The sequence below is a fragment of the Phyllostomus discolor genome, chromosome 1 (assembly GCF_004126475.2).
Source record: "Phyllostomus discolor isolate MPI-MPIP mPhyDis1 chromosome 1, mPhyDis1.pri.v3, whole genome shotgun sequence".
In the NCBI taxonomy this organism is placed as follows: domain Eukaryota; kingdom Metazoa; phylum Chordata; class Mammalia; order Chiroptera; family Phyllostomidae; genus Phyllostomus; species Phyllostomus discolor.
This window is the reverse complement of record NC_040903.2, coordinates 91,179,900-91,199,350: the sequence shown is the minus strand read 5'-3', so window position 1 is coordinate 91,199,350 and position 19,451 is coordinate 91,179,900. Positions and strand designations below refer to the sequence as shown.

Below are 19,451 nucleotides of genomic sequence, written 5' to 3'. Positions count from 1 at the left end.
CTAAAAATTTATTAAAGAAGAGTTATTACTTTTTGCCTTATAAATTATATAGTTTACCAGTTGGATGTTGATTTTGAAATACAGATTTGTTATTAGGAATTATTTTTCTCTTACCTGTTTGTTTTATTTACCTCCAGATGAATCCATGCAAAAATTATTTGAAGGAGGAAAAGGTAATGTGTTTCAAAGGGTGCTGTCCTGGATTCCATCAAATAACCACCAGCTACAGCTTGCTGGAGCACTGGCAATTGCAAATTTTGCCAGAAATGGTAAGCATATTGTTTTATTTTTAAAAGTTAGATGTTCTGTATTTTTCTTTAACATTACATGTACTAAAACTGAACAGTTCAGAATTATATGTAGTATGTATGTGTATTGCTACCATTATTTTTCAGAGATCTGAAATATTTGTAGTGACTTTACTAACAAATTACATATTTTAGGCAATTCAGCTAATTTCTGGTACTTTAGAGGTCATGAACAATGATCATGAAGTCCTTTAAGTACTCTATACTTCTAAGATTGATACACTTGAGTCCTATTCTAATAAACATTTGATCTGAGAGGATATATCTCTTGCCTGGTGATTTTATTTTGGATTTAATAATCTGAGTTTTCATTGTGGCATTATTGTGGCTTAATTCATACTGTTATATGTACAAAACTTAAATGTGGCTAATTCTCTGGTTTACATTAGAATATTTAATATAGCTTAATATTTCAGAAGCATCAGACTACCATTTATTTCTGAAGTGTGGCACTCCTGTTAGTCTAGAAACTAATGCCATGTGTAGGAAGAAATAGGGGCTGCTTTTGTGTTTAGTATGAACTGTTATTATAATAGGTGACATTACATTTTCACTCCATTCTTTTGGGGGACCATCACTAACTCCTTAATGATGGAACTAAAACTTGAAACATATTGATGATTGTTAAAGCTAAATGTGGGGTAAATATCAGTTCATTTTAATATTCTGTGTCTTATGAATGTTTCAAAAATTCTATCACTGAAAAATAATTTAAGTATTAGCTATGAAAACAAAATGTAAAATACTGTCTTAGTAACATTGGCAGAACTCTGGCATACTTCACTATCGTTGGACATTTAAGCATGTGGTTTCTACATTTTTGTCTTCTGATATATTATCAGGTTAAGCTAGAGAGTTTTCTTATTTTTAATATTTTATCTATTTTAAGAAACTTATAATCAGACTGCTTAGTAAAAAATATCTATAAATCTGATAGGAGAGTTAGAATTCATTCTCCTTTCCTGTGGTTCCATTTTCACTAATGTAGATAATGGTCAGGCATCAGTATTACAAAATATTTATTGATATTTGTACAGAGGATGAAAAAAGACTTTGTTTTATTCAGATGGAAATTGTATCCATATGGTAGACAATGGAATTGTAGAAAAACTTACGGATTTACTGGACAGACATGTTGAAGATGGAAATGTAACAGTACAGCATGCAGCACTAAGTGCCCTCAGAAACCTGGCCATTCCAGGTAAGACTGAAGCATGAAAGGCAACTCTGTAAGAAATAAAATCCATTGTCTTGGTAAAATATTTACTTTGTGACTTGTAGACCTGCCCTAGCCATGAAAAAAGTTTCAAATTGTTAACATTTTTTACTGGTAAATGGAGATAATGTGTTAAATTAGTTTTCTCCAACTATGCAAGCATAGTCTTTTCCCTTGTTCGGATCACTCAAATAACTCTATTACCTTCTATGAACTCCCAAGATTTGTATCATATTTTATAGTTAAGCTTTTTAAAACACCTTCAGTTTAGGTAAGATAACGGCATCAATTAACAGAATCCCTTAAAGAATGACTTTTAAAGTTGTTTCTTTTTCCCTGCAAGCAGACATAAAGTTTTTAAAAATAGTTGGGGGGAGGAGGGTAAAAGTAGACTAAATTACAATGAAAAAAAACAGTAAAGATTAAATTTTTAGAAATAGCCCTAATGTGTCCTTTTGGAGTAAAAGCTTTTGAGCCATGAAATTACAGTATCATGGGAAGTAATACAGGAGATGATTTAAACTGTTCTTTTATTCTACTTTCTAAAATAAATTTCTGGTTAGATGAAGTAGTATAACTCTCTGAAGATAAACTCTATATGAAATTAGTTTGATTCACATAGCAGGTGATGTTTAGCAACATCTGTAACATCTGTTTTATCACAGTAGGGTCAAGAACAGAGGTAAAAAGAAACATTAAGTTTAGGAATTGTGTTTTTCATAAACAAGACAACATTGTCAGATTTCCTTTACAAATTATTTAAGTAAGTATTTTGAGGTTAGGTTTCATTTTGTATGATATGTTTCTATAGACAAAAAGGATGCAAGATTTTTTTAAAATAGAAAAATATACAACATGGGGCCTTAAATATAATAAGACCCTTAGTAAATGCGTATTGAATTGAATAATTACCATCAAGAATGCTAACAGCATTTTAACCATAGTCTCTTTTTTTCTCTTTCTCTCTCTAGTTGTAAATAAAGCAAAGATGTTATCAGCTGGGGTCACAGAGGCAGTTTTGAAATTCCTTAAATCCGAAATGCCCCCAGTTCAGTTCAAACTTCTGGGGACATTAAGAATGTTAATAGATGCACAAGGTAAAAGAAATGCTTTCTCAAGGTGCATTTTAGTGTCATAGTTTCAGTGTGCCTCTAGTTGAAGAAGGACTTGTTTCTAGCTTTCAGAACTATGTAATCATAAAGATAAGCAACAAATAAAGTAAAAAAGAGAGTGGTTTTAGAACCTGTGTGTGTATTTATTCCCATGCTTGTTATAATTGACTTCCATTGGAAACTGTAGCACCTCTATTAATTAGTATGTATAATCCTAGCATTAGGTTGATTTATGAGCAGTTCTTAAGTGTTTCTTTTTTAGCATTCCATACCCATTTTTACCACGTCTTCAAAATCATAATGTTTCAATACAGCGACAGTCAATTTTTTAAAAATTTGTTTTGCAAACAGGGAGATCAATTTTCTGTGTACAGAAACAGCAATGAAAACCACTCCTTGGAATTAATCACTTCTAAATTCTAAAAACCTTTCTCTATATGGATTCCTTAGAGACATTCTAAAAATCCTTCATTATAGTTTGACAGAGTACTTACTAATAAATTACCAGGCTGACCTGAAAGAATATGAAGTTGCTTATTTTTGTATTTTGTATGAAATGCCACAGCTTTATAGGAAAGGCCAGATAGTCCATCAGATATGAAGTACTGTGTTTCTAGTTCTTGCTTTAATAAAATTCTGTTGTGTTTTTTAAGCATATAATTTTCTTTTACACTCTTTCATTTTTACCAGTTATTTCAGTTGATTGCCTATTAGTGATTCATTCCTTGGTGGTTTACCTTCTTTCCTATAGCAGAAGCTGCTGAACAACTGGGAAAGAATGTTAAATTAGTGGAGCGTTTGGTGGAATGGTGTGAAGCCAAAGATCATGCTGGTGTGATGGGGGAGTCAAACAGACTGCTGTCTGCCCTCATACGACACAGTAAATCAAAAGTAAGTTCCAAGGGAAGCCATTCACTAAAAACATTTCAGTGGCCTTTTTATATTTATATATAAATAAGTTAATCAAAAATTCTGAAAAAAATTGAAGATTGAGCTTTTTTATTTCATGCTATACCATAGTAGTTAAGAGTAAGGCTTTGGAATCAAACCAAAATGAGTTCAAATTTTATCTCCACTATTTACTTGACCAAATGTCTTTACATCTAAGTATCTTAATATATAAAAACTGGGATGATACCTACCTGAGAGTGCTGTGAGGATGATTCAGTGAGATCGCGTACACAGCGTACGTAGTTGGTACCTGGAACACAGTAGGCATTCAGTAAGTGGAGGTTGGTGCTCTTGCTGTTGCTACTATTTGTACCACCATTAGCGTCACCATTACCAACATCACTGTCAAACATCTTTGTGCTAGGCTCTAACCAAGCTATCTACTCGGGCTTAGAAATTAAATGATATCTGGGTAGTATTTGATGTTCAAAACTCACACAGTTGGGCAAGATCCATTCTCATGGCAGTGTCCAGCTTATTATGTCTTTGGCACATGGCTGGTATTTGTTGAACAAATGAATATATGAACAAATAAATATTTTAAGGAACACAATGATGAAAACTCAGGCCAGCAGTTCAGCTGCTGATTTAGTGTCTAGATTGTGTACCTTTTATTTTTTATAACCTTTTTTCTAAGGCGATCCTTTTGACCATTTCACTTGTGTACATCTGCAGAGAGACCAACTGCTCCTGGGTGTCAAGGAAGGGGTGATGTTTTAGAGGTTAACTTGGAATCTCTGAGGAGGAGAAGAGGAAGATTCAGTGATGAATTCAATACATAAACTTCTGCATAGACTACGAATATTAAGCACAAGAACCTAGATTTGAATCTTGCCTTCTTAACCACATAATCACTGACTTTGGACAAATTTCACAACTTAATCTGAGCTTCAGTTTCCTCATCTACAAACTAAAGATAATATCTAGCTAATGAGATTTTCTGTGAAGATAAAAATGAGCTAATATTTATAAGCTACCCAATACAATGTCCAATGTGTAGTCCTTGCTTCATAAAAGGTAACTTTCAGTATTCCCTTTTGTCATATGACACAAGTACAATGCTTCATTTACCTTTTATCCCTCATTCAATCAGGCAGGGCAGCTCCATACAGTAGCTTCATAATAAGTATTTATTGAAGTGGGAGGAAAGACAGCAGGCATTTTTTTAGTATATTTTATTGATTATGCTATTACAGTTGTCCCCATTTTTCCCCCTTTGCTCCCCACTCCATCCAGTATTCCCCTTCCCTCTAGCAATCCCCCCCTTAGTTTGTGTTCATGGGTTGTACATATAAGTTCTTTGGCTTCTCTATTTCTTATACTATTCTTAACCTCCACCTGTCTATTTTGTACCTGCCAATTATGCTTCTTAATCCCTGGACTTTTTCACCCAGTCTCCCTCTCCATGCCCCCAACTGATAACCCTCCAAATGATCTCCATAATCTTGGATTCTTTCCTGTTCCGGTGGTTTGCTTAGTTTGTTTTTGTTTTTTAGATTCAGTTGATAGTTGTGAGTTTGTTGTCATTTTACTGTTCATAGCTTTGATCTTCTTTTTATTAATTAAGTCTCTTTAACATTTCATGTAATAAGGGCTTGGCAGTGATGAACTCCTTTAGCTTTACCTTGTTTGGGAAGCACTTCATCTGCCCTTCCGTTCTAAATGATAGCTTTGCTGGATAGCATAATCTTTGTTGTAGGTCCTTCCTTTTCATCACTTTGAATACTTCTTGCCATCCCTTCTTGCCTGCAAGGTTTCTTTTGAGAAATCAGCTGATAGTCTTATGGCAAGTCCTTCGTTAGGTAACTGTCTCCTTTTCTCTTGCTGCTTTTAAGATTCTCGCTTCACCTTTAACCTTTAGTATTTTAATTATGATGTGTCTTGGTGTGGTCCTCTTTGGGTCCAGCTAATTTGAGACATTCTGTGCTTCCTAAACTTGGATGTCTATTTCCTTCACTAGATTAGGGAAGTTTTCTTTCATTACTTTTTCCAATAAGTTTTCAATTTGTTTCTCTTCCTCTTCCCCTTCTGGCACCCTTATGATTCAGTTATTGGTACGTTTAAAGTTGCCCCGGAGGTTCCTAAGCCTTTCCTCATCTTTTTGAATTCTTGTTTCTTCTTTCTGTTCTGGTTGAATGTTCATTTCTTCCTTTTGTTCCAAATCATTGGAACAAAATCCGGCTTCCTCCCCTTCTTTGTTGGTTCCCTGTATATTTTTCTTTATTTTACTTGGTGTATCCTTCATTTCTTCCTTTATTTTGTGAAGGTACTCAATGAGTTCTCTGAGCATCCTCATCACAAGTGTTTTGAACACTGGATCTGATAGGTTGGTTATCTCCATTTTGTCTAGTTCTTTCTCTGGAGTTTTGATCTGTTCTTTCATTTGGGCCATATTTCTTTGCCTTTTCAAGTGGCGGCCTCCCTGTGTTTGTATCTGTGTGTTAGGTAAAGCTGCCTTTACTCCCTGTTTTAGTAGCATGGCCTATGTAGAAAAGGTACCTGTAAATTTTGTGGGGTGGAGCCATAGGTAATTGCCAGGGTGGGGCAACCAAGACGGCAGGCATTTTAAAGCAAAATACTTAGATATCTGTTGCAGAAATGTGAGACAGAAAAGAAGTTATGCTTGAACTTAAGAGGAGGCTGTCTGTTTCTAATACACAAATTTCCTTCATTCATTCCCTGTCCTGCAATGCAGTGGACTTTTAGGATAAATCACAAAATGAAGAATGAAATGGCAGTCCAGGAACCTTTCCAGTGTGACTTATGTATCCATGAATCTCTGTAGTCTTCCTTACCCAATAAGCTCCTTTGTGATTTTTATAAAAATCTTTACCAGTTTTAAGATTTCTATGTCAGTTTCAAATAAACTGCCACTGAGTAAGCAGTATATTGGGAGGCTTTCTTTTAATTAGAAAAGGTTTTAAAAGATAGTTTCTCACTTTCTAAAAAAGGTTGGTAGGAACAGGCTTAATTAGAGCAGGAACATAGCTACCATAAACACTCAGCACTTGAACTCTGTTGATTTAATTAAATCTATTTTTTAAGGTTTTATTTATTTACTTTTAGAGAGAGGGGAAGGGGGGTGCAAAAGGTAGAGAAACATCAATTGGCTGCCTGATTGGGGACCAAACCTGCAACCCAGGCACATGCCTTGACCAGGAATCGAACCAACGACCTTTCACTTGGCAGGATGATGTCCAACTAACCGAGCCACACTGGTGAGGGCTGGACTCCATTGATTTAGAATGTTTGATTACTAAACAAGATTGGTCTCAAAACAAACATACTTCTATAAATACTGTTCTTAAAACTTCACATAGATGGAAGCATAATAGAATTCTTTCCTCAAATACTTTAGCAAATTAATTTTAAAATATTTCTAATTAGTTTTATACCACTGAAGCTTAAAACATCCAGCTTACTTCAAACTACTAAAAACAGTGAAAAGTGGCAAAGAAAATTACTTTAAAAATATTCTCTAATTGAAACTTTCCACTAAATTATATTTAATCCAAGATTTTTTAGGCAAGAAACCCCTGGGAAACAGAAATGGTTACTAGGAATAAATGGGACCATTTTTTCATCTGACCTTTGTTATATTCCTATATGTGCTTTTCATGTCATAACAATAAATATCACAGAAACCTGTGAGATGTACACCTGCATTATCTCAACATAGATAAAGTCACTGACATGCAGAGAAGTTCAGTAATTTGCTCAAAGGCATTGGTGATGGCGGGATTTATTCAGTCCCATTGTATGTAATCCAGTTTTGTCAGTTTCAACAGGATGAAAGCTACCAAAAAAAAAAAATGCTTTACCTGTAGCACCTGGAGAGCAGTACCTGGTGCTGTAATAAAATATTGAAGAAAAAAACAATTTTGTTATACAAAATATTTTATTCTCTTTTGTCGATGTTGTGGTGAGTCAACATTTGGGCCAATGGCAGTTGTGTTTCTTTGACTTTCGTAGCTTCTGGAACTCTTTCTTGATATGAATTGCAATGGTCTTTTTCACTCAGGTAATTTAAAGTTGTCAACTTTTGATGAATTTATTGAAAGCTAAAAGCTTTTTCTTCTGTGAAGAAAAAAATTATTAAATGTAATGATTCATAGAGGACACTGTCAGAAAACCACTCAACAATGAACTGACTGATTATAATGCAGTTTCTTTGTGTTTAAAATTAAAGTTTATAATTCTGAGATATTTATTTATTGTAGGATGTAATTAAAACCATTGTACAGAGTGGTGGCATCAAGCACCTAGTTACCATGGCAACTAGTGAACATGTAATAATGCAAAATGAAGCCCTTGTTGCTTTGGCACTAATAGCAGCTTTAGAATTGGGTAAGTACCCTACTGACAAACTTATTTTCTCCTATTTTTATATTGGATAAAATGAAGCACAAGAGCATAGAAGTCCGACAGAATCTTGACTAGAATCATTTTGCCAATGTGTGTCTGTACCTATATGTAAGTATATGGAAAAATCACAGTCTACAGATTGTTACAACCACTCTCCCTTCTGGTTGTGCTTTTTGGTAACATTTTTAGGGTAATACTTTAAGGTTAATTTGACTTTTAAATGTTATCTCAAGTTATAAGCACATGGGGAATGCAGAAAACACTTTCTTCAGTAAGCCTCACAGAGAAATGAAACAGTTTTTAGAATGCAACTACAAGTTTGGATTTTTCTACTTTCCCAATGACCCAGACCTTCTCTTCCATCTCTGCTACTAAATTCCCTCTTGCTAATCTATCACGATGGTTTCTGTTGCTTCATAGCATTGCCTTCATTTTAAATTGTCACCTTCTGTGTCACTCCTCTGTGTGTTGCACATTCAGAATTCTCAAAAAACAATTTAAATAATTCATTTAGTATCTATCTTGCAGCATACAGCATCCTGTTGGTCAGATTCTTCCTGAGACACTAGCTCATAGGTATCTAGCTTATGGATAGTAACCTTTGTCTCAGGAGCCAAACTCTGCTGTAGTCTGCTAGGGACAATTACTGTCACATGGCCTGTGGTTAAGGCCTGAGGCTGCCTTACACAAAGGAGGAGGATACTGAGTGTCCTGTTCAAAGTATATTGTGTAAATCATGTGAACTGATCACCTCTTAATTTCCACTGATGATTTATGTTCATAATTTGCACACTGGGGAAAGTAGACCCACCAACCCCTATCCCAGGAAGGAGAAGACAAAAGATAAACATGTTATATCTTCTTTCAGTGTCAGATTTGTTCATATTCGGGGTATGAGAAATTTGAATTTTTGTCCTCTTAAAGGTTTATGAATTTTAAAATAATAAGTATAGGTTACATATAAAACTTTTTGCATTTTTTAAAAAATTTTATTTATTTTTAGAGAGGGGAAAGGAGGGAGAAAGAGAGAAACATCAATGTGCAAGAGATACATAGATCAGTTGCCTCACACACACCCCTAACAGGAGACCTGGCCTGCAACCCAGGCAACTGCCCTGATGGAGAATAGAACCAACGACCCTTTTGTTTGCAGGCCAGCACTCAATCCACTGAGCCACAGGAGCCAAGACAATTTTTTTTGCATTTTAAAGATAGAAGAACTTCAAGACAATGCATGTTTACTCTCAGTGACTTTGGTTTATAGCTAGAGAGGCTGTGGAGGTCAGTTTGAGTTCTGGTTGACCTGTGATTTCCCGCATGGTTGAGCAGATTATATGAGTCAGTCTGGAAGTCCACGTATCTTTAAAGGTGGAAGCTATGGTGGAGGGGTGGGAGTTGGTGAAGACATTGACTGCCAAACTGGGTCCATAGCCGAATTTTAAATGGCTTAAAATATCAGAGCATTTTCAGAGTATCCTTGACCTCCCAGCCTGGGGTGAGTCTGGTTTTGTGCCAGTACTTCCAAACAAGCTATAATTTTATCAGCTTCCTGATAGCTAAGCATTTGCCTCAATCTGGTCACCTTTCCAGAGAACTATAAAGGAACAATACATACCTTTTTTTAAAAATTGTGATCTAGTGTTTTCTAGGCTCCTTGAGCTTAAGATAGAGAAATAAGCCTATATTATGTTTGTAATACACCATACACTTTGAAAACCATATCTTCCTATCTTAATCCCTTACAGGCTATTTGATATTAAGGAGTAATCATTAGAAATTTTTTTAGCATGACTAGCATTAAAGCAACATTTTTAAGGGTTACTGTCTTTTTCCCTGGCTAGTATAGCTCAGTGGATTGAGCACAGTACTGTGAACCAAAGGGTCACTGGTTCGACTCTCAGTCAGGACACATGCCTAGGTTGTGAGCCAGGCCCCCCAGTAGGGGGAGTGCGAAGCAACCACACATTGATGTTTCTCTCTCTCTCTCCTTCCCTTCCTCTCTCTCTAAAAATAAATAATTTTTTAAAGAGAGTTACTATCTTTTTTATAGGTAATTGTAGATTTACATGCAGTTTTAACAAATACAAGAAATAGCCCATGTATAATTTGCCCAGTTTCTCCCAATGGTAACATTTTGCAAAACTACATATAGTATAAATTCCAACAATTGATATAATTTGCCTGTCTTATTTAGATTTCCCCAGTTTTACTTATACTCATTTGTATGTATGTTAGGTTTTATATACTCCTTTTTCACATGTATGGGTTTATATATTTACCACCTCTCAAGATATTGAATACTTACAATACCACAAGGATCCCTCTATTTATAATTACTCACCTACCTTCTATCCCTACCTCCCATGCTTTTCCTGATCCCTGGAAACCACTAATCTGGCTTTCACTTCTAATTTTTTTTTAATGCTACATAAATAGAATCATATAGCATGTGACCTTTTGGAATTGGCTTCTTTAGCTCAGCATAATCTCTTAAAAGAGTCATCAGATTTGTCTTGTGTCTCAGTAACTTTTTATTGCTAAATAATATTCCATGGTATGTACATACCACAGTTTGACCACTCACCATTTGGTCTGATTCTAGTTTGAAGCTTTTAAAAAGAAAGTTACTATATACATTCATGTGTAGGTTTTTATAGGAACATAAATTTTCATGTCTTGGATAAATGCCTAGGCGTGCAGTGGCAGAGTTATATGGTAACTACATGTTTAATTTTTAAAGAAACTGTCAAACTGTCTTTCAGGGGGGCTATATAGCACAGTATAAATGATTAGTGTCTCTGCATCCTCACCAACATTTGGTATTGTCGCTGCTTTTTTATTTTAGCGATCTGATAGCTATGAGAGATATCTCATTGTGGTTTTAATTTACATTTTTTAAAGATTTTATGTATTTTTAGAGAATGGGGAAGGGAGGCAGAAAGGGAGAGCAACACCAATGTGTGGTTGCCTCTTGCATGCCCCCTACTGGGGACAGGGCCTGCAACCCAGGCATGTGCACTAGACTGGAAATCGAACCACATCCCTTGGGTTCACAGGCCAGCACTCAGTCCACTGAGCTACACCAGCCAGAGCCCTTAATTTACATTTTTTTAATTGTGATGATGTTGATTTACATTTTTTAATCGCGCTGATGTTGAACATTTTTCCATGTGTTTATTTTCCATCTTATATATTCTTTGGTAAAATGCCTATTTGTCTTTTGCTCATTTAAAAAAAATGTTAACTATTGAGTTTTGAAAATTCTTTGTATATCTTAAAGTTTTAGTTTTACATTTTACACTTAGGGGAATTTGTGATTCCCTTTGAGTTAATATGTATATAGAGTGTGTGGTTTGGGTCAGGGTTCCTTTTTTGAATGTGGCTAATTGCAAGCAACATTCACTGAAGAGGCTATCTTTCCTTCACTGAATGGATGTTGCACCTTTGTCAAAGATCAGTTGAGCAGATATGTGTATATCTGTTTCTGGGTCCTGTATTCAGTTCCTGAGATCTATGTATCTCTCCACCAATACCACTCTGTCTTGATAACTATGCTTGCTATAGTTTGGCCCTTAATATTCTCCTATGTTATTCTTTTTAATCAAGATTGTTTGCCTCTTCTAGGGCCTGTGGCTTTTCATGTAAATATTAATACAAGCTCATCAATTTTTTATAGAAAATCCAGCTGGGATTTTTATAGGAATTACGTAACACTCTTTTAAAGACCCATGCTGAAATACATTTGGGGGAAATCACCTGATTTACAGACTTTGCTCCACAGTAATTTGAGACGTGTGCGAGTAGGTAGATAAAACTGGAGATAAATGAAACAAGGCAGGCCATGATAATATTATTATACCATCTTTTCTGGCTTTGTATACTCGTACATTTAAGAAAAGATTTTTAATTGTTTCACATTAAAAGGAATATATTAATTCTAAATTTTAGCTTAAACTCCTGAAATGTTTGCTGAAATTTATCCTTTTTTTAAATAAGTTCTAAATTTAATATCTTACGTCCAGATCATTACTATTTACATTCCTTTTGGAAGGTTTCACGTGGTCAGTTTCTAGGAAAGGAAATAGTGTTTGCACAGATTGTACTGGGTTTATACACAGTGACTGTAACTACTACTTTAATTATTTTTTGTCCTAGGCACTGCTGAGAAAGATATAGAAAGTGCTAAACTTGTACAAATTTTACACAAACTGCTAGCAGATGAGAGAAGTGCTCCTGAAATCAAATATAATTCCATGGTCCTGATCTGTGCTCTCATGGGATCTGGTAAGTGTTTCTTTATCATTTGGTTTCTATCCATCAATGTATGTTTGACATTAAATATAGAAAAATAGTAAATGGGGGCTTTGGGTTAAAAAAGCACTACATAATTAGTTTATGGAGGTTATAGGACTACTTTTATTTATTTTTTTTTTCAATTAACTTTTTATTAAAGTATAGTTGGCATACAATATCACTGTTTTTTTATTTAATCTTTATTGTATTTTTTTCCATTACCATTTAGTCTCCTTATATCATCCCCACCCTCCAGCAATCACCACACTGTTGTCCACGTGCTTGAGTCCTTTTTCCTCAATCCCTGCATACCCCCTAAGCTCCCCCGCAACCTTTAGCTGTTCATCCTGCTCTCCATCTATGAGTCTGTCTTTATTTTCCTTGTTGGTTCAGTTTATTCACTAGATTCCACCTATAAATGAAATCATATGCTATTTGTCTTTCTCTGACTGGCTTATTTCACTTAGCATAATGTGCTTTAAGTCCATCCTTACCATTGCAAAGGGTAAAGTTTTCTTTTTTTTTTACAACTGAGTAGTATTCCAGTGTATAAATGTCCTGTAGTAGTTTTATCCACTGGATACTTGGGCTGCTTCCATATCTTAGTGATTATAAATAACTCTGCAATGAACACGGGTGCTTGTGTTCTTTTGAATTAGTGTTTTGGGTTCCTTTGAATGTATTCCCAGAAGTGAGATCACTAGGTCAAAAGGCAGATCCATTTTTAATTTTCTGAGGTATTTCCATACTGCTTTCCACAGTGTGGCTGCACCAATCTGCAATCCCACCAGCAGTGCAGAAGGGCTCCCCTTTCTCCACATCCTCACCAGCACTTGTTTGTTGATATATTAATGATAGCCATTCTGATAGGTGTGAGATGATATCTCATTGTGGTTTTAATTTTAATCTGATGATTAGTGATGTTGAGCATCTTTTCATATGTCTATTGGCCATTGTGTGTCCTCTTTGGAGAAGTTTCTACTTAGGTCCTTTGCCCATTTTTTAATTGAGTTGTTTGTTGTTTTGATGTTGAATTTTGTAAGTTATTCATGAATTTTGGATATTAACCCCTTATCAGATGTGTTGGCAAATATGTTCTGCCATTCTTTTTTTATTTTGTTAATGATTTCTTATCCTTGCAAAAACTATTTAGTTTGACATAGTCCCATTTGTTTATTTTTTCTTTTGTTTCTCTTGCCTGGAAAGATATATCTGATAAAATATTGCTCCGGGCAATGTCCAAGATTTTGCTGCCTGGGATTTCTTCTACAGTTTTTATGGTTTCAGGTCTACCATTTAAATCTTTGATCCATATTGAATTTATTCCCATGTGTGGTGTACAAAGGTGATCTAGTTTCCTGTTTCTGCAGGTATTGGTTCTGTTCAATTTTCCAAACACCATTTATTGATTAGTGCATGGTATGTGTTTGCTTCCTCTATTGAATATTAAATGACTATAAAGGTAAGGATTTATTTCTGGACTCCGCACTGACCCATTGACTTACGTGTCTGTTGTTACGCCAGTACCATGCTGTTTTGATTATTATGGCCTTATAGTAGAGTTTTATATTAAGTAGTGTTATGCCTCCAACTTTGTTGTTCTTTCTTAGGATCACTGTTGCTATGCAGGGCCTTTTGTGGTTCCATATAAGTTTTTGAAATATTTGTCCTAGTTCTATGAAATGTATCATTGGAATCTTGATAGGAATTGCACTGAATCTATAGATAGCTTTGGGTGGTATAAACATTTTAATGATGTTAATTCTTCCTGTTCATGAACATGGTATCTCATTTGTATCTCCTTCAATTTCTTCCTTCAGTATCTTTATAATTTTCCAAGTACAGATCTTTTATATCCATGGTTAGGTTTATTCCTAGGTATTTTATTTTTCTTGAAGCAATTGTGAATGGGATTGTTTTTCTTAATTTCTCTTTCTGATGGTTCATTATTGGCATATAAAAATGTAGCTGGTTTCTGGATATTAATTTTGTATCCTGCTACTTTGCTAAATTCATTAATCTGTTCTAGTAGCTTCTTGGTAAAATCTTTGGGATTCTCTTATGTACAGTATCACATTTTTTGATTTGGGAATGTTGTACTAACCTTGCACTCCCAGAATAAATCTCACTTGATCATGGTGTATAATCTTTTTGATGCATTGCTGTTTTTAGTTTGCTAGGTTTTTTGTTTTGTTTTGTTTTTTGTTTTTGAGGATTTTAGCATCTATGTTCATCAGGGATATTAGCCTATAATTTCTTTCTTTGTAGGGTCTTTTTCTGGTTTTGGATTTAGAATAATGCTGGCCTCACAAAATAACTTTGGGACCCTTCCCTTGTCTTGAATTTTATGAAATAGTTTGAGAAGAAGAGGTGTTAGTTCTTCTTGAAATGTTTGGTAAACTTCCCCTTTGAAGACATCTGGTCCAGGGCTTTTTTTTTTTGTTGGGATTTTTTTTATTATTTCTTCAATTTCAGTTAGTGTAGTCTGTCTATTCAGATTCTCTAATTCTTCCTCATTTAGTTTTGGAAGACTGTATGTTTCTAGGAATTTATCCATTTTATCCAGATTGTTCAGTTTGTTGGCATATAGTTGTTAGTAATATTTTCTTACAGTCATTTATATTACTTTGGTGTCAGTTATTATATCTTCTTTTGCATTTCTGATTTTGTTTATTCAGGTCCTTTTTCTGTTTTTCTAGGTAAGTCTAGTTAAAGATTTCTCAGTCCTGTTTATCACTTCAAAGAACCAACTCTTGGATTCATTGATCTTTTGTGTTGTATTTTTATTCTATTTCATTACTTATGCTCTGACCTTTAATATTTCCTTCCGTCTTACTTTGGGCTTTTGTTTGATGTACTTTTTCAAGTTCGTTTAGGTGTAAAGTTAGATTGTTATTTGAGCTTTTTTTGTTTGTTTTTTGAGATAGATGTGTAAGGCTATGAATTTCCCTCTTAGGAATGCTTTCCCAGCGCCCCACAGATTTTGGGTTGTTGTGTCCTCATTTTCATTTGTTTTGAGGTATCTTTAGATTTCTTCCTTGATCTCATTGTTGACCCATTCATTGTTTAATAACATGCTATTTAACTTCCATGTCTTTGTATGTTTTTCAGTGTTCTTGTGATTCATTTCTAGTCTCATAGCCTTGTGGTCAGAGAAGATGCTTGATATGATTTCAGTCTTAAATTGAGACTTGTTTTGTGTTCTAACATGTGATCTATACTAGAAAGTGTTCCATGTGCACTTGAAAAGTATATATTCTGTTCCTTTGGGGTGAAATGCTCCAAAGATATCGATTCAATCCATTTGATCTAGTTTGTCATTTAAGGCCACTATGTCCTTGTTGATTTTCTGTCTGAAAGATCTATCCATTGAAGTCAACGGGGTGTTAAAATTCCTGACTATGACTGTATTTCTGTCGTCTCCATTTAGACCCATCAGGATCTGCTTCACAAATTTAGGTGCTCTGTATTGGGTACATAAATGTTTACTAGGGTTATATTCTCTTGTTGGATTGTTCCCTTTATCATTATGTAGTGTCCTTCTTTGTTTTACTATAGCCTTGATTTTAAAGTCTATTTTGTCAGATATAAGTATTGTAACCCCAGCTTTTTTTTTTTGCTTTCCATTTGCAAGAAGTCTTTTTTTCCATCCTTTTATTTTTAGTCTGTGTGTATCTATCTGACATGAGTCTCTTGGAGGGAGCATATTAATGGGTCTTGTTTTCTTTTCCTTTGAACTACCTTTTGTTTTTTGGTTTTATCATTTAAGCCATTTGCACTTAAGGTGATTATTGATAAATATGTATTTAGTGCAATTTTTTTACCCTATTTTTCTCTCTCCCTTTTTTTTTTCATCCTCTTCTTCTTAAAGCAAGACCCTTAACATTTGTTGTAGTACTGGTTTGGTTTTAACAAACTCCTTTAGCTTTTTGTTGTATGGGAAGCTCCTTATTTCTCCTTCCATTTTAAATGTTAGCCATGCTGGGTAAAGTAGCCTTGGTTGTAGGTTCTTACTTTTCATCACCTTGAGTATTTCACACCACTCCCTTCTGCCCTGAAATGTTTCTGTTGAAAATCAGATGACAGTCTAATTGGTTCTCCCTTGTGTTCTACCTGCTTGGTTCTACCTGCTTTTCTCTTGTGGCTTTTAGGATTCTCTCCTGGTCTTTAAGTCTTATCATTTTACTTGTGATGTGTCTCCATCTAGGCCTCTTAGAGTCCAGCTTGTTTGGAACTGGGAGCTTCCTGGACTTGTGTGTCTTTTTCCCTCTCCAGATTAGGGAAGTTTTCAGTTATTATTTCTTCAGATAGGTTCTCAATCCCTTGCTTGCTCTCTTTTCTTCTAGTATTCACGTGATGCCAATGTTATTACTGTCATGTTGTCCAAAATATTTCTTAACCTCTCATTTTTTTAAGTTCTTTTTTTCTTTCTGCTGCTCTGCCTGGGTGTTTTTTTTTTACCTTGTCTTCCAAATCACTAATTTGATCCGCTGCTTCATCTAACCTATTCTTTATTCCTTCCAGTGTATTATTTATTTCAGATATTGCATTCTTTATTTCTTACTCTTCCTTTTTTGTGCTTTCTATGTCTTTTTTCATGCTATCTGGTATCCTTATAATCATTACTCTAAAGTAAACTCTCTGATAAATTATTTGGCTTCATTTCATCAAGCTCTTCTTCTGAAGAATTCTCTGGTTCTCTTCATTTGGGGTCTGTTTCTTTGTCTTCCCATTTTGGCTGCTTCTTTATATTTGTCTCTATGTATTAATTAGATCTACAAAGACTTTGGTGTAGGCCTTTGTCAGATGCTTCTTGTGACTGGCCCTAGGCAACCTGTTTGGAGCTATCAATGATCCACAGCATGTAGCTCCGTCTACTGGGCCTGTTTGTGTGTGGAAAGATTTTGGCTGTTCACCAAGGCTGGCTTTTATCAGCACCAGCTTTGGTGGATGGTCAGCTAAAGTCTCATAGAGTTCCCAGAGACCAGGCTTAGTTGTTCAACTAATCAATGATATAGCCTCAAGCTGTAATCAGCAGCCTAGATTAAGCTCCACAGGGTAGGGCAGAGTAATTCTTGTGGGTAATGCTATTGCTTCCCCCCAGGCTGATGCCATTCTTAGAGGAGTGCTCTGCCTAAGAAAGATGACTTTGGCAGTATGGGGAATGACTCAGCATAGGAATCCTGGCACCTGTTTCTTCAGTTCTCTGCCCAGAGCCACCAAACCCAGACTGTCCTCAAGCTCCACTTGTCCACTGTGCCCTACCTCCTCCAGAGCCCAAACACAAGGCTGTGTAAATCTCTAGCCATCTCCCTGACAGACAGAAACCCTGCTGTTTTCATAGCTGGGTGTAGTCTGAGTTCCTTTCTGACTCTAGTGCTATAGACTGAGGAGCCCAGCTTGGCGTTTAGACCCCACACTTCTCAGAAGGAGCCCTCTCACCCCTGAAATATCCCTCTGAAACTTCAGCTTTTGCCCATGGGAGGCCATCCAACCCTCTTCAGCTCCCTCCACACTCCCTACTGGTCTTGTGTTGGTGAAGTAGTTCTTTATATTTGTCTGTGATTTTAAGGATGAGTTCTCTACAATTTAGTTGTAATTTCAGATTGGTTCTGGGAGGAAGTTAGTGTAGCTTCCACTTACTCCTCTGCCATCTTGGATCCAGTCTGGATTACTTTTACCTTGAAAATATTCCCAAAAGATTCTTACAATAATAAAAAATATCATATAGCAAATATAGGCAAAATCAAGGTTAAAAATAAATATGTATAAGTTTAATCAACCTTAAAATACTATTTTGTATAAAGAACAAGTTCTGATATTGTATGCCGTATTAGCTAAGGAATTTAAGAAGTCAGCGACGTAATTTGGTATACGTTCCATGGAAAATTGAAAAGAATATGTTATTCTGCTATTAATGGGTAGAATGCTCTTTAAATGTCAACTAGACCCTTTTAGTTGGTAGTAGTGTTGAGTTTTCTGTATTCTTGCTGATTTTCTGACTAAAGAGAGGAGTGGTGAAGTCTCCAGCTATAATGGTGGATTTTTCCATTTCCCTTTCAGTTCTATCAGTTTTTGTTTCACATATTTTGTAGCTCTGTTGGTAGGTACATATAACTTTTAGGATTGCTGTTCTTTCCTGGTGGACTGACCTTTCTACCTTTATGTAATGTCCCCCTCTGTTTCTGATCATTTTCTTTGCTTGAAGAGTACTTTATAATAAAGTAACTACTCCTGCCTTTTTTTGAATAACAAACCCCCTTCGTCCATCCTTTCAGTTTGTCTGTTCTTTCATATTTGAAGTATAGACAGCGTATTGTTGGGTCATATGCCTTTTGTTTTAAGTATAGTTGGTATATAATATCATATTAATTATATTAGTTTCAGGTATACAATAGAGTGATTCAACATTTTTATACTTTACAATGTGATCTGTCACTGTTAAACTTATCACACTATTATTGATTATATTCCCTTCACCTTTTCATACACTTTCCCTTCTGGTCACCCATCTGCGTCTTGTCTTGTCTTGTCTTGTCTTTTCTTTCTTTATTCCTTTCTTTCTGTTTCTATTTTTTTCTTTTCTCTTTCTTTCTTTTTTATTATTTTTAGATTCCACATATAAAGGAAACTGTATGGTTTATCCTTTATGTGTGGAAAGTATTTGCCTTTCTCTGAGTTTCTTCACTTAGCATAGTACCATCTAGGTCCATCCATGTTTTTGGAAATGGCAAGATTTCATTCCTTTTTATTACTACATCATATTTCATTGTATATAAATACCACATCTTTTTTATCCATTGATTATCCTTTTTTATTATCACTGGACACCTAGGTTGCTTCCATATTTTGGCTATTGTAAATAATGCCACAATGAACATAGGGGTGCATTTTTTAAATTATTTTTTATTTTCCAGTTATAGTTGACATGCAATATTAGTTTCAGATATATACCTCAGTGAGTAGACATTATGTAACATACTAAGTGATCATCCTGATAAATCTGGTACCCATCTGACACTATATATAGTTATTAGCATGTTATTGACTATATTCCCTGTGCTATACTTTACGTCTCCATGACTATTCGGTTACTCCCAATTTGTACTTCTTAATCCCTTCATCCTTTTCACACAACTCCCCAAGCTGTCTTCCATCTGGCAACCATCAGAATGTTCTCTGTATCCATGAGTCAGTCTATTCTGC

The 19,451-nt window shown here is 35.2% G+C and overlaps 1 protein-coding gene across 9 annotated transcripts in view; it reads left to right on the top strand.

Annotated features, from left to right (window-relative positions):
- The window catches only part of RAP1GDS1 (Rap1 GTPase-GDP dissociation stimulator 1), a 149,182-nt gene that overhangs the window by 116,616 nt on the left and 13,115 nt on the right, over positions 1 to 19,451 (top strand). For 8 of the 9 annotated variants that reach the window (XM_028505853.2, XM_028505849.2, XM_028505850.2 and 5 more), the window contains 6 exons: positions 138 to 269; positions 1,375 to 1,509; positions 2,496 to 2,621; positions 3,388 to 3,527; positions 7,808 to 7,934; positions 12,108 to 12,236. In XM_028505853.2, coding sequence (XP_028361654.1) covers positions 138 to 269; positions 1,375 to 1,509; positions 2,496 to 2,621; positions 3,388 to 3,527; positions 7,808 to 7,934; positions 12,108 to 12,236 — 789 coding nt within the window. The remainder of the gene's footprint in view (positions 1 to 137; positions 270 to 1,374; positions 1,510 to 2,495; positions 2,622 to 3,387; positions 3,528 to 7,807; positions 7,935 to 12,107; positions 12,237 to 19,451) is intronic. The other variant, XM_036026221.1, reaches the window with a different exon arrangement.